This window comes from Papio anubis, chromosome 16 (assembly GCF_008728515.1).
Source record: "Papio anubis isolate 15944 chromosome 16, Panubis1.0, whole genome shotgun sequence".
Taxonomy (NCBI): Eukaryota; Metazoa; Chordata; class Mammalia; order Primates; family Cercopithecidae; genus Papio; species Papio anubis.
In genome coordinates this window covers 83,584,215-83,599,530 of record NC_044991.1, presented here as the reverse complement: position 1 = coordinate 83,599,530, position 15,316 = coordinate 83,584,215, and the positions used below count along the sequence as shown (strand labels likewise).

General features: G+C 42.2%; 2 protein-coding genes across 6 annotated transcripts in view; one reads left to right on the top strand and one right to left on the bottom strand.

Moving 5' to 3' along the window:
* Window positions 1-2,066: 2,066 nt before the first annotated feature.
* CSTF1 (cleavage stimulation factor subunit 1) lies at window positions 2,067-14,119 on the bottom strand. 2 transcript variants are annotated; one of them, XM_003904588.4, is made up of 6 exons: window positions 13,902-14,119; window positions 10,659-10,860; window positions 8,901-9,178; window positions 8,544-8,741; window positions 6,985-7,375; window positions 2,067-2,852 (listed from the first exon to the last, which is right to left on the bottom strand). In XM_003904588.4, the coding sequence occupies exons 2-6, from the start codon at window positions 10,825-10,827 to the stop codon at window positions 2,593-2,595; spliced, it is 1,296 nt and encodes a 431-aa protein (XP_003904637.1). In that variant the 5' UTR covers window positions 10,828-10,860; window positions 13,902-14,119; the 3' UTR covers window positions 2,067-2,592. The 2 variants fall into 2 exon arrangements, with proteins under 2 accessions (XP_003904637.1, XP_003904636.1); XM_003904587.4 differs by having other exon boundaries at window positions 13,727-14,062.
* The window catches only part of AURKA (aurora kinase A), a 23,503-nt gene continuing 22,083 nt past the window's right edge, over window positions 13,897-15,316 (top strand). Inside the window, exon 1 of one of the 4 annotated variants that reach the window (XM_009215908.3) lies at window positions 13,897-13,916. The gene's annotated coding sequence lies outside the window, so the exon portion shown is untranslated. Of the gene's footprint in view, window positions 13,917-14,148; window positions 14,287-14,391; window positions 14,463-15,316 lie in introns of those variants that run through there. The other 3 variants (XM_009215905.3, XM_009215906.3, XM_009215907.4) reach the window with 3 other exon arrangements.

Sequence of the window (15,316 nt, the reverse complement as noted above, 5' to 3'; positions counted from 1 at the left end):
GACGAGATATCATTCATTATTTGAACGGCAGAGTGTTGTGTGGTACAATTAACGAGATGCAGTTGCTAAGTCCATACAACATTCCTGGCATTTACACCAGGCTCACAAGATAGTGACCTTTGAAAAGCGAAAAAAACCCAAAAACAAACAAACAAAACACAAAAAACAAACCCACAGAAAACACCTAAAAAACCAAAACCAACCAACCAAACAAGACACAAAAAACAAACCCACAGAAAACACCCAAAAACCAAAAAAAACAGCTAATTCTGAAACATATAAAACTATCTTGATCTTTTAAATACAGATACTGAAATTACAGATCCATTGCTGAGACTATTCCAAAACCTGTAAAACATGGGCATTATTTTAATTTCTGAACAACTGAAAAGATTCAATGGCGTGCCGTGTGGTCATTTCAGTATGTGAGTCAAAGCAGAAGAATAGGGAAACGTTAAATCTCTGCTTTACAGTTTAATAGGTCGAAAGCAAAAGGAAAGTCTGAAAAAAGAACTGGGGAGGTTTGGTTGGTAATGCTTTTGGTAGAACCGGTTATCCTTGTTCCTATTTAGTAGGCGTCTTTTAGTCTTACGAGAGTAGCACCCACAGATGGCCAAGTTCAAATATCAGAATCAGGATGCAAAATACAACTGGAAATTGACACTCACTATGTACCAAAAAATATGGCTCTTTGGAAATCTGAGCTAAAACCCTGTGATGTAACATGTTAAGATGCTTAAGACAATTTTACAGATCAAGGAGTTAAAATGATCCTCAAGGATGACTAAAGCAGAATTTTTACACAAACAACTTCAATAACTTCCTATAATGGGGCCAGGCATGGTGGCTCACGCCTGTAATCCTAGCAGTTTGGGAGGCTGAGGTGGGCGGATCACCTGAGGTTGGGAGTTCGAGACCAGCCTGACCGACATGGAGAAACCGTCTCTACTTAAAAAAAATACAAAATTAGCCTGGCATGGTGGCACATGCCTGTAATCCCAGCTACTCAGGAGACTGAGGCAGGAGAATCGCTTGAACCCAGGTGGCGGCGGTTGCGGTGAGCCGAGATCGTGCCACTGCATGACAGCCTGGGCAACAAGAGCAAAACTCCGTCTCAGAAACAAAACAAAACAAAACTTCCTATAATACAAAGCAATTGCTTTTACTTCAATCTATTTACTATTTTTATCAAATGATCCCAGATTATATTTCTAGGTACTCCTATGCAGATCACAAGATATTTGTTTTTTGGGATAAATATAAAGCAAAGTTTATGTTTGTACGAGGGGAGTTCAGAGTTCTCTAACTCTGCTAGTGCTGAATCCAGAGAAGTACTGCCATATTCTAAAAAGTTTCAAGAAGGCCAAGAAGGCCAGGTGCGGTGGCTCACACGTATAATCCCAGCACTTTCGGAGGCTGAGGTGGGTGGATCACGAGGTCAGGAGATCGAGACCATCCTGGCTAACATGGTAAAACCCCGGCTCTACTAAAAATAAAAATAAAAAAATTAGCTGGGTGTGGTGGTGGGCACCAGTAGTCCCAGCTACTCGGGAGGCTGAGGCAGGAGAATGGTGTGAAACCGGGAGGCAGAGCTTGCAGTGAGCTCAGATCACGACACGGCACTCCGACCTAGGCGACAGAGCAAAACTCCGTCTCAATTTAAAAAAAAAAAAAATTCAAGAAAAAGAAAACTTGTATCAGTTGGTTAACTGCATAAATCTTCTGAGAATGCAGTTACTATGTGCCCCCATGATGAGAAGTTAGTTCATGCTGAAGAGAAATGAAGATTTAAAACTACCTAAGAATGAAGTCAATCGATACTAATCATTCGTGAAGATAGGCAACACCTGAGAGCAATAGGAAGCTGACCTAATTTGATTAGATCGGATATATTTTCAATTGTTTCTCATCAAATCATAATCTTAACAGAAATACAGTTACTAAAGACAAGTATTGCAGATATTTCAGGATAATGTGGCAAGTATGTTGAAAGATACTGTTCCTATAAATTGTCAGGAAAAACTGGCCATTAATTTTATTGAAGTGAAAAATATGTAACACTAAAGTTGCAGATCTGAGCTTTATTATCAGAATAACATCATTTCAGGATAGAATTGAGGGATTCTTGAAAATGCTTTTGATATGGCATAAAACTCTGGAGTCTCAGAGCTGCATGCCTACTTATCTGTTCAAATATATCTGGAATGGAAATACACAGAGGGTTTAGCAGAACAAGCAAGAAAGTTGACAAAAGAACCAAATGAAAATTCCTCATGACAAAAGCACTTTAATACCCTATCCTTCTTCAATCAAGAGATCAAAAGAAACGGCAAGTCCTGTATTTACAAAACTGATGAAAATCACACTGCAATAATCAGTGAATGTAGAACTGCACAGATCTGTGTTTCCAGCTTTTTCCACCATGATTGTACATCAAGGTAAAAAAAGATTCTTTTATACAAATCCAAGAAAGATGTGGACAGAGGTGGCAGCAAAACTGCCAAGGATGGTGCACTGACTTACGACTGCAGCTGAGACAGGACGTGGGGGGAGGGCAGAGTCCTCGAGAAAGAACCCTACGGAGAGGGCGGCTCAATCGGTGGTCGATCTCCGGTACCAAAACCGCGCTCTGAAGTCATCGCTGCACGTCATGAAGCCGGGGTTGGTGGGGGAGTGCACTATGCAGCGTACAATGTTGTTGTGCCCCAGTGAGAGCAGGTTTCTCCGCTCAGCTGTTCTCGAGTCCCAGCAGCAAAGACTGATCGTCCTCTCGTCGGGCAGTAACACATAGTCCTCAGTGTGGTTAAACACAGCCTGCGTTCGGTGCACCTGGCGTCCACTTAAACCCGCGCCTGCCAGAGACCAAGAGGGATAGCTTTCTAAGTCCACATCTTAGACTGTCAGAACGTTCTAGCATTCAATGTAAAAGCATTTTAAACCTGTCGAAGTGATACACCTTGTACACTTTCAGAAACTCTAAAAAAGTACAAAAAAGAAAATCAAAGCAGGCACAGCGGCTCACGTCTATAATCCCAGTACTTTGGCAGGCTGCGGAAGGAGGGCTGCTTAAGCCCAGGAGTTTAAGACCAGCCTGGGCAACAGACAACAGAGCAAGAGCAAGACTGTATCAGGGAAAAAAAAAAAAAAGAGAGAGACCACCAGATTACCTGAAGCAATACTGTTACTGTCCTAATGTACTTCGAGGCTTAAAAATACATATAAAATTGATGCCACTATATTTTTCTATTATAGTTTTAAACCAACTTTATGTTTAGTACATTTTTCCATGTTTTTTTTAACTAGATGCAAAGTGCCTCATGTTTAGAAGCCCCATTACTTATTTAATAATTCTTGTGTGTGTGTGTGTGTGTGTGTGTGTGTGTGTTTTTAGGCAGAGTTGGTCTGTCGCCAGGCTGGAGTGCAGTGGTGTGATCTCGGCTCACTGCAACCTCCGCCTCCTGGGTTCAAGCGATTCTCCCGCCTCAGCCTCCCAAGTAGCTGGGACTACAGGTGCGTGCCACCACACCAAGCCAATTTTTGTATTTTTAGTAGAGACAGGGTTTCACCAAGTTGGCCGGGATGGTCTTGATCTCTTGACCTCGTGATCCACATGCCTCAGCCTCCCAAAGTGCTGGGATTACAGGTGTGAGCCATTTCACCTGGCCTATTTAACAATTCTTTTACTTCCTGACATTTAGTTTATATCAATTATAAGTAATGTTGTAATGAATATCCTTTGTACAGAAAGCTTTATTTCCTTAGGAGTAAATTCCTAGAAACAGAATTACTGAGACAAAGTATATGAATATCTGCTTTCCAAAAGGAAGCCTTTTTATGACTATAAATTACATATTTTAATGTTTAAACTACCAAATAAAGTATAAAAAGGAAAATAAAAATTGCTTAATAATTGCACCCATCCGAGGAAACAGTCAATACTTTGGTGAATACCCTTTCGAAATATCTAAGTGTTAGGTGCTCACTTGTAAATTTTCTTTTTTTTTTTTTGAGATAGAGTCTCACTCTGTTGCCCAGGCTGGAGAACAATGGTGTGATCTCGGCTCACTGCAACCATTGCCTCCCGAGTTCAAGAGATCTCCTGCCTCAGCCTCCTGAGTACCTGGGATTATAGGCATGCGCCACCACACAAAACTAATGTTTGTATTTTTAGTAGACATGGGGTTTCGCCATGTTGGCCAGGCTGGTCTCAAACTCCTGACCTCAGATGATCTGCCCACCTCGGGCTCCCAAAGTGCTGGGATTACAGGTGTGAGCCACAACCCCCAGTTTCATTTGTAACTTAAGTCAGAGCATTTGTCATATACTATTAATATTCAAGCATATGTAGTGCAGATCTGTAAAGACAGAATACAGCTTAGTGGATAAAAACACAAACTCTGTGGTCAGATGTAGGTTGAACACTTACTAGTGATGTGACCCTGGGCAAATTACTTAACATCCCTCAGCCTTAATTTTCTCATCTGTTCCACGGGGTAGTTACAGAACCTACCCCATAAGGCTGAGGATAAGAATAAGAGAATGCACGGGAGGCTCTGGAGCATGAGTGCTCAGCCAACGTTAGCATGCATACTTATTTTTAAAGGTGTACGTTGTCCACGGATGCGTAACAGATTTCCTTAATGCTTCTTATTGGACATCTATGCTGTTTCTAACTTTCAGCCACTCCAAATGATGTTGGGACACACAGTCTTTTATGGGCATGTGCCTGTTTGTCCAATTACCTCTTTAGGTTGAATTTCTAAGAGTAGATATAGTGGGTCAAAAAGCATGTATTTAAAATTTTGATATGATACCAAACTGTGCTGAAATATTTTACCAGCTGACTCTCTGACCAACCAAACATGATATCCTCAAATCTCTATCAATAGTAGATTAATATAAATCTTTAAGACTCCTAAAATCTGATGAACAAAACCAGGTCCCCATATTCATTTATTGGGTCTGCAGCGAGGCTGGCCACCTTTTCTTATATTTCCTGACCATTTTTCTCTTCTGCAGTCCCCTGTCCTTTGGCTCCTTTTCTCTCAAGTTTGGACTCATCTTTTTCCTATTTGAGTTCTCTTTACAGATTAAGATATTAACTCATTGTCTAACATCTGTATATATGCTATAACTACTTTCCCCCAGTCCTGTATTTTAATTATTTATATTGTTTTTAATTTTTTGCAACCCAATTTCTAAAGTTTTCTTGATAGTTTTTCCCTTTTCATCATTTCAGAAACCCTTTGAATTCTAACTAATTATTATTATTATTATTATTTTTGAGATGCAGTCTTGCTCTGTTGCCCAGGCTGGAGTGCAGTGGTGCGATCTTGGCTCACTGCAACCTCCACCTCCCAGGTTCAAGCTATTCTCCTGCCTCAGCCTCCCGAGTAGCTGGGACTACAGGCGCCTGCCACCACGCCCAGCTAATTTTTGTATTTTTCGTAGACATGGGGTTTCACCATATTGGCCAGGCTGGTCTCGAACTCCTGACCTTGTGATCCGCCTGCCTCGGCCTCCCAAAGTGCTGGGATTACAGGCGTGAGCCACCGTGCCCAGCCCAAATTCTAACTGATTATTAAAACTAGGAACAGAAATCTTAACATGCTGACATGACAGGGGCTTGATCTGTGAAATGAGAAAAAAGGAAAAGGGGAATTTGCACATAAATTCAGCATAATCACATTTTTGAAAAACCACACTGCTATTCCCCACTAAAACAAGCCAATCAACCTCATACTACTATAAAACATCCAAAACATTCCTAGAGTAAATATTTAAGCTCTTGTCAGTAGGCTGGTGTGTATCTGTCCAGATATAGCACACTCCTTAAAATAGTTACAACTTCTATAGGGGGAGTACTTTCACATTTACTCTGATCACTTTTGTATTTTCTTTTTGTAACAAACACAATTATTATAAAGCAGTTCTTTATAATAAACACTTTTCAGAACAACTTTATACAAGTGTTTCAATGAAGTCACCAAGAATTATAATAAAAATGGCTCTTCCTAAGATTTGCTAGTTGTATCAGAAGTCAGAGAGAGACGGCTGGGGAAGCGAACTTTGGCTACAATGAGACAAATCTAAGGCAGGTTATGCTGCCCCCTAGTGGGTCAGATGTCACCGACTCTTCAATGCAAACAACACAGTCCAGTCTCTTCCAATACTGTTTTCTTGTGATTTTTTTTGTTATGCTCATGCCAATTTTAGTGTATGATACAAACATATCTCACAATTGAGAAAACAATCAGAAATTTTCTGGAGGTTTTCTACCAAACAGTCTTTGCTGCTACAAGGAACAGAAGACACAGTGTTTTAACATTCACTATCAAATAACCAGACTTGGGCCCTACTAGCGATAGGATCAATTTAAATAGATTTCATTATAAAAATACTCCACAGGCACTACTGTGAGTAGTTACCAATGAGACCAACATACATTAATGAGAATTCAATGGATGCAATTTTTTTCTGTCTGCTTAGCCTACTTTATATCTGCACTCAGAACTCACGTGGTTTCCATTGGGGGCTAGCTCTGCTCACTTAGGAATGGGATAAGATCTTTCCTCTCAGCCATTCTTTCCTGAATGCATATATTAGTAATACTGAGATCTACTATTGGAAACTTTTCTCTGGATTGCTTTCACTTTTCTGTGGAAAGAGGGCAGGCCAGTCTACAAATGGATCACCAGGTTCTCAAATGTTACTTGCATGGAATCCAGACCTAGTCCACAGTGTGAGGTGCTCAGAAGAGCAAAGAAAGCACAGTTCTATTTCCAGCTCTGTCACTTACGAACTACAGCCTTGGCTAAACGACTTAACCGGTAAGTCTTGGTTTCCTCTTATCTAAGAAAGGGATAACATCTGCCTTGCTCAATGCATAGACTTACTGTGTTGCTCTATTGTGAGGTCCTAAAAGAGAGTTCTGGAAACTGTGAACACTACAGAAATGTTAAGTAACATCAACTTCTTACTTACCCGTGTATCTGACGAGGGTTCGTCCTGTTGATATTTCCCAAAGTTTAGCTACAGAGTCTTTTCCACTTGAGAGAATGTATTTAGAATTTTTGGAAAAAATGGCAGAACAAACTTCAGCACCGTCGTGTGCTTTCTCAAAAGTTGTGATGCATCGATTTGAAACACCATCCCATAATTTGATGCAGCCGTCCTTGCTTCCAGTTACATACATATTGGCACTAGAATTGTAATTAACGGAACATATAGCATCGGTGTGTTGATCTTGAGGATTGCAAGAGACAAAACATTGAAAGGTGTTGATATCATAAAGGCGAAGAGTAGGATGCTGAGTTCCGACAAGTATAAAGTCTCCAGAAGGATGAAAAGAGATGGAGCGTAACATTTCAGCTTCCTGTTAGGACAGAGACATTAACACAAGTGACCAACTGGTGAACAATTAAATCCAGAGGAAATGTGGAAAATATCTGGCTGATGAAAAGAATCCATAAAACAATTATTAGATATTACACAGGTATCATAAGAAAAAAAGTGCTTTTTGGAATACATGAAAGTATTTTTTGAATAGATTCCCAAAACTAAATATTTACTGGTTACATAATTCCAAAAACTATAGAAGTGAGCCTCATTATTTACAAATGAACACCGAGTAACACTCCACTAAGGATGGAGTATTATCAGACAATGACACATTCATGCATGGTTACTGAAGTACAACTTGTACCTAAGAGCTTCTTTCATTTGCTCTAGGGCTGCAAATATTGAGTAAAAAATTAAGTTTTTATTATTTTTTGTTATTATTTAAGTTACTATTATTTATTATTATTTTTTGCAGACAGGGTCTTGCTCTGTCGCCCAGGCAGACCGTGCAGTGGCACGGTCACAGCTCACTGCATGCTCAACCTCCTGGGCTCAAATGATCATCCTTGCCTCCGCCTCCTGAGTAGCTGGGACCACAGGCGTGTGCCACCATGCCCAGCTGATTAAAATAATTTTTTTGAAGAGATGAGGTCTCACTGCATTGCTCAGGCTGATCTTACACTTCTGGGCTCAAGCGATCCTCCCACTTTGGCTTCTCAAAGTGCTGGGATTACAGACATGAGCCACTGCAACCAGCCTACTTTAATTATCAAACAGACAGAAGCCACAACTAAAACATTAGTATTTCTGCAATGCATATTCAAAATAGGGTAACAAATGTCACCTTGCCAGGAAACACTTAATACTTTCAACTGAATTTTTTTTTATTCCTCTAAGTTATACATTAGTGAAGCTGGTCATGTTTTGTTTACAACAGGGATCTGCAACCTTTGAAGAGTGATACGGATTCCAAACTCTCCAAAGGGTCAGATTATAAACTCTGACCAGCCAGAGGGAGCAGGTACATGACAACACGTGGCCTGTGTGCCAACAAAATCTGATCCATCTGCCATCCGGCATGCATTCTGGTCTGTACTTGTCTCACAGGACGATCACCGAGACTACTTTTACAACGAGAACAGTTGTACAAGAGCTCATTGTATTTAAGAAAAAATGTAAAGCTCCTTTCCAAAGATTCCTACCTGAATGTATTTGAAGGCTCTTTTTGCTGATGGTTTGGAATAATCAAATAATTTAAGAGTATAGTCCCTTGAACCAGAAGCCAGGATCTGTTCTGTGGGGTGGAAAGCGAGGCACGTGACTTCATCCACATGGTCATAAAGAGTTCGAATCACTGGGTGGTTTTCCATATTTTGTTGTGCGGTCTCATTCATCATGACCTAGACCAACAAGAAGAGATGCTCAAGGTACAGAATGTGTCTGAATCCAAGTACACAATCCACAACTGTAGCAAACTAAAGCTGGTTTGAACCATACTCTCATTTTTCCAAAAATGAAAAACAGAAGGCAATCAGTAAGTATGTGACTGGAATTTTTACCTCTATTGGCATGGCACTTTTGGCCAACATCCTCTCTGTGTCAAGTATCTTTATTGAAGCATCAGCAGACCCAGTAGCTATTAACTGTCCATCTCTACTATAGGTAGCTACACGGCATGGTCCTTTATGTGATGTGACATAGCATGTTTCATACTCAGAAGCCTCTGGGGACATAGTCTGAACATCTGCATCAAATTCCAGGTCAATCCCTGTGCCAGGGGCAACAGTATCTGAACGACCAATTGCATACTGAACTGCGGTGTCATCATTTTCCATTCCTGAAAGAAATCAAAATTAAAGGCGTAACAAAACAAGTGTTTTTTTTTTTTTCAAAGGCCAAGATAAAATTCTAGATCCAAACTGGAAAGATGCTCACCAGCGTCAACTTCCTATTTCTTGGAGTCGCGTGACACCTAATGCTTTACAAAACTGTGTATTTTGCCCATGCTATTCAAAGTTCACCACGCTGTGAGGCCACATGGCTTGCTGGAAGTTAGGCTCCAATAGACAAAGTCATTTTCCCAGGTTCTTGCCTCCAGAGTTTACTACTTTATCTACAACTACAGAAACTCAAAAAATAGCAGTTCTGTAGTTAAATTATCCATTTTTTCATTCCAAATTTTAATATTTTTAGGGTTGAGATTTATCAGCAGCTCTGATGCTCATTAAGTTAGCTACATTGTTAACATGAATGCTACTGAAATGTTTTTGAAAGAAAGCTGATATTTAAAAAAAAAGGTTTATCAAGAATATGCATTTAAAACGTATAAATAACTTGACAAATCAAATAATATGTTGATTAGTAGAGGAAAACTTAACACTATGGATCAACAAGAAAATAAAAATGACCTTGAATTTTACCACCCAGAGATAATAACTGTTAACGTATTGGGATAAATTCTTAGGGATCCTTCCCCATGCACAGCTGTTTTATCTTTCAAAACAGTAATAGAGAAATGCTGTGTAACATGTTGTGACTCACTCGTTCATTTAATCAAGCAGAGCAGAAGTGTGTCTTGGCTAATAAATATTCATCTATGTAATTATGTTGTAGTATTCAATTTTATGGATATTGAAAAATTTACAGCGAATTCCACGTTGTTGGGCAATGCAGTTTGTCCATTTTATTTCCCCAGGAGAAATGCTCACAATTGGCACTGCCACGCCAAAGGGTATTAACCTGTTTGGTAATTCAAGATTTTATTGAGTGCTTTCTATTATTAGCCAGGTGGGCTCCAGGATATACTGCTGAATAATACAAGGTCCTGATCTTTACTGAACTTGTAGTCTTTTTTGACAAGGGGGCAGTAGGTGGGAAGTGGGGAGGTAAGGATCATATGGGAAACAATCCAAATGATAAAGGAAATTTCAAAATGACTGTTATAAAACAAATGGGATCACTATGGCAGGGTAACCGGGAAAATGCAGGAAAGGGTCGGATTATTTTAGGAGGGGTTAAGAGAACTCAGAGGACATTTGATGTAAAATCTGAAGGAAGTCAGTAATATGACAGAGTGTTCCAGATAATGTGTACCAAGACCCTCAGGCCAGAACCAGCTTAAGGTCTTCATAATCTGAACTTTGCTTACCCCTTACTTACTGAGCTACTTCCTGAACTCATGCTGAACTACTTACTTACTGAAGTACCTGGCACGTACTAGGCACTAAAACGAAACAAGAATAATCTTGAAAAATTCTGCCATATGCAAACATCTAAAACCTTGCCATGGGATATATGGAATTGTGTTCACAATCTACCTAGTTTGATGAGATGCAGGAGCTGCTCCGAGGGTGCACAGACAGACTGAGGCTTGATTTCATTGATGAGGCCATTGGCGATGCTGATGTAGCCGTCATATAGCAGCTGGCTAATGATCAGCTTGTAGAGCTGCTGGCGGTCCTTCAAGCCCACTTTGGTTCTGTACATCTTGGAGAAGAGGAAGACAAGTTTCCCTGCCAGCTGCAAAAAGGGAAAACGGATGGTGAAGGGTAGAGCCTCTAGCAAATCACAGAAGGAACAGAGGACTCTTTGGTCAGACTTAATCTTGCAGGACTCAAATCCCATCTCTACCAGCTGCATTGTCTTTGGTCGCTGACCTCATTTCTCTTAAGCCTCAGGTTCTTCAGCTGTTAAGTTACTGGAAGTTAAATAAGGTGGTGCATATAGAGCCCTGAGCACAGTGCCTGGCATACAGAAATTTTTCAGGTCATGTTAGCCAATATTTACGGTACAATCCCTCATCGACTTTTCTTCCCCCACCAAACTACCTACCTATGATTTTTGTTCTTTATTGCTATCCCAGAATCTTCCATTTCTTTTGTTAATTAAACATTGACTAGCACCTGCAACATGCAAGCTAGCTGCTGTTTTGTCAAGGCCTAGACTGCTGGTTCCACTAGCTGAGCTGTATGTTTACTAAGATCTTTTATGTTCATTCTCAAAACCTGTTTTAAGGCAACTGAGCTTGTGACTGTAATTCGATAATCTAATTCGACAGTAAATCAAAATATGAAGGAAAAAAAGCAACTGTACTATAAAAACTCAACAGAGTTAAATGCGTTAGAAAGGCTCGAAGGTGAGCTGCCCAATAAAATCCTGCCAATCAAGGTCAAAACAATAAAAATGAAAAACACAGTAAAAATCTGGAAGGACTGTGCATGCACTGATTTACAAGTGTCTAAGTTTTCCTTTAGTCTTAAGAGACAAAAAAAACTGTAAATGGTTTCTGGCTTATTCAAAAAAGAACTCCAACTGTTGAACATGATAATCTGCTTACTAAAAATCAACGCCTTTATGTATGTGTATGTTTGAACCAATATTAAAAGGCTACAGGTGTCTGGGGACAGCAATAAAGAATAAAAGTGACCTCAGAGCCTGATTTCTTTTTTCTTTTTTCTCTTTTTGAGAAGGAGTCTCGTTCTGTCGCCCAGGCTGGAGGGCAGTGGCCCAGTCTCGGCTCACTGCAACCTCTGCCTCCCAGGTTCAAGCTATTCTCCTGCCTCAGCCTCCCAAGTAGCTGGGACTACAGGCACGTGCCACCACGCCTGGCTAATTTTCGTATTTTTAGTAGAGACGGGGGTTTCACCATATTGGCCAGGCTGGTCTTGAACTCCTGACCTTGTGATCTGCCTGCCTCGGCCTCCCAAAGTGCTGGAATTATGGGCATGAGCCACTGCGCCCGGCCCAGAGTCTATTTCTTATACACTGTACGACACTGATGGTGTTAATAATAACCAACAACATGAAGCACTTCCTGCATGCCAGATACTGTCATGCTAAGCACTTTGTAAGCATCAGTTCACTGAATAAAATCATTCAATGTATTCAAGTATATGAAGTAGTACATGAACACAATAAGTCTATGCTTGAGTAGAAAATCCTGGGACACAATAAAGATGATGAAATGGGTTCAAGGAGGTCAGAACACCTACTCAAGGTAAAAAGTGGCTGAGTTACTTATCCAAGGTTAAAAGCACACCAGAATTGCCAACTCCAGAGCCCTGAGCTTAACCACTGAAGGAGTTCAGGAAATGCCAGCCCAAAGCAAGATGCTTTGGCGGGCTGATTACTTTGAACTGAGGGCACTTGGAGAACAGTAGGCGGGAAGAGGCTTTCCCTGTGCTCTCCTTACCTGCCTAAAGTCTGACGCTCCAAAAATACCTCAATTGTCACGAATCCTTATTAACCAGGGAAGATTCACTCAGATCATAGGAACCAGGGAAGATTAACTCGGATTACGAGAGATTACAGGTTGACACCACCCAGAGGATCACCTATTCTGTCTGCATTAACAAACTTGATTCACCATACATTTCCTCCGTTCACCCTCCCATAACTTGTGTTACAGCTGCTGCTTACCATCCTCCCACCCGCCCCCAACCCTCTATTCATTCCTTTCAGTAGCTCAGGATGCCATGTAAGCTTTAATCATCTGACTTCAACTTCTTAGTCTCGTATTTTGTGGGACTCCTGTACATAATTAAATATCGTTTTTCTCCTATGGACAATGTTTAGTTATCCAAAAAAAATGGGAGATTCTTAAGTACCAACAAAGAATGAAAATCACAAGTGGGTAGTCTGGCAAAGAAAAGTTGATGAGAGATTCTACTGTTAATGTTGTGCTAATATGACTTGAATAATTTCCGTATGCCAGTTCAATGCTTTACATGCACATCCTGTTTACCCTGCAGTAATCTGTTAATTTGTCTTATGGTAATTTAACTCTTAGTCTTAATAAGGTACCTAGAAGGATGGAGGGAAGCCATTTTTGGCTCCCCTACACCACTATTCTATCCGGTCTCTTCACTTCTGAGCACATGTCGGGTGTACAAATATATATATATACACACACACACATTTGTGTGTATATATGTATACATGTATGTGTATATATATGTGTGTATATATATATTTTATGGTGGCCCAGTCCTAACTTCTCAACTCCCACAGAACGTTCACTCGCCAGGTAAACAGAAGCCTAATTATCCCCAATTTGCAGGTGAGCACACGGAGACACGAGGACAAGAACCCGATCCAGGACCGGTTACATCGCAGTTGGAAAGGCTAGAACACAGACGCCCCCTCACTATATGCGCCACGATCATCTGGATGCAGAGGCGAACTAAGGACTGGGTGGGAATGGAAGCGAGGCCCTTTGAGGAAGAGGAGGGGGTGCAGGCCAAGCCGGGCAACTTAGGAAGCACAAAGTAGAGGCGCATGCCATCTTGCTAACTCTGGACTCTTCCGGTCTCGCCCCAGTTGTTTCTGTGGTTTTCGCTAAACGCCCCAGCCGACCGCACCAGCCACTCTCCCCGTGCCCCAGTACCAGCTGGTCCGGTTCTCTCGGTATCCCGCTCTCTCCTGGAAAAATGGAGGCGCGAATCCTGCCCAATCGACCGCTCCGAGCGCACATTCACTGCGCACGCTGAAAGGGCGCCAAGCCGACCGCTGCGCTATCGATCGGTCGCACTCTCGCTTGCTTTTCTCGCCATCTTACTTACTGGCACGTTCAAAAGGTTAGTTCACCCCCTCGGACTTTATCTCCAATGCGACAAGCTTGACGTCAAGGGGCTGCTGCCTCACCGATAAATGGCCGACCCCGGAGAGTACCCTGGGGCTGGCACTGCCACGGGTCTGGCTGGCCGTTGGCTCCGCCACTTCCGGGGTCTCAAGGAGCAAGTGCGCCTGCGCGCGGTGTGCGCCTTAAACGCGACTCAAGGCGTCGGGTTTGTTGTCAACCAATCACAAGGCAGCCTCGCTCGAGCGCAGGCCAATCGGCTTTCTGGCTAGAGGGTTTAACTCCTATTTAAAAAGAAGAACCTTTGAATTCTAACGGCTGAGCTCTTGGAAGACTCGGGTCCTTGGGTCGCAGGTGGGAGCCGACGGGTGGGTAGACCGTGGGGGATATCTCAGTGGCGACGAGGGCGGCGGGGACAAGGGGCGGCCGGCCGGAGTGGCGGAGCGTCAAGTCCCCTCTCGGTTCCTCCGTCCCTGGGTGTCCTTGGCGCTACCCTGTGCCCGCCCAGTGCCTTTGCATCCGCTCTTGGGCACCGAGGCGCCCTGTAAGACACTGCTTGTTACTTATTACAGCTAGAGGTAGAAGGGGTTTGTTGAGTGGTGTTGACACGCGCGGGAGGGGTGGGTGAGCGTCAGATTGGATTTTGTTCTCGGAGATCACCTGGGTAAGAAAAGCACAGAAGGTCGCTGCTGTGTTGGAGTTCACGTTCTAGTGGGTAGGGAGTCAGACGGTAAGCGTACGGAGAACTTGCAACTGGGGTGGGTGTTATAAGGGAAAAGCAGGAGTGCGGTTTAACGGGGGCCGCTTTAGATAGAATAGCCTAGGAAGGCCCTTGTCCTGGCTGGATGAGTGGGTGAATTGATGAATGAGAACCTCCTTGCAGAGGCCTTCCCGGTCCGTACTTCTCAGACCGTAGACCTTGGAGTAGTTATATCGGGATAACTTGGAGAGCCTTGTTAAAAATATAGCTCCACCGAGAGCCCGGAAAATCAGAATCTCTGAGGGATAGGACCCAGGTGTCTAGTTATTAGCAAACTCTCCAGATGATTCTTTGATTTCATTGAGAACTAGGGATGCAGACCGGTGCATGCAAATCGTCTGGGGACGTTAAAAGGCAGAATCTGTTTTCTTAGACCTGTGGTTGGGCCTCAGAGTCTCCATTTCTAAGATCCGTCCGGCTGAGGTAGACGTAGCCACTGTCGTTAACTCTCGTAATGTCTCTTCCTCTTCCTTAACCTTCCTTGTCCCTTGAATTAAACGTTTTTCAGCAACCTACTCAATTCGTCCTTCCCTTCATCTCTGCAGACATGCACAGGTCTGAAGGAGGAAGGAATAAACCCGTATAAACCTCCTGTGCTATTAGCCTAACAGCTTTTCTATTCAGAGTGGTAGGATTTC

Bases quoted from the DNA above. Each gene is read 5' to 3' on its own strand.
- CSTF1 (XM_003904587.4), bottom strand. From the start codon at position 13,813: ATGTGCGCTCGGAGCGGTCGATTGGGCAGGATTCGCGCCTCCATTTTT. The intron at 9,179-10,658 runs GTAGATTGTGAA...GATTTCTTTCAG, and splicing joins CCTGCATCTCATCAAACTAG to GAATGGAAAATGATGACACC. The intron at 8,742-8,900 runs GTAAAAATTCCA...TTGTTGGTCTAG, and splicing joins AAAGTGCCATGCCAATAGAG to GTCATGATGAATGAGACCGC.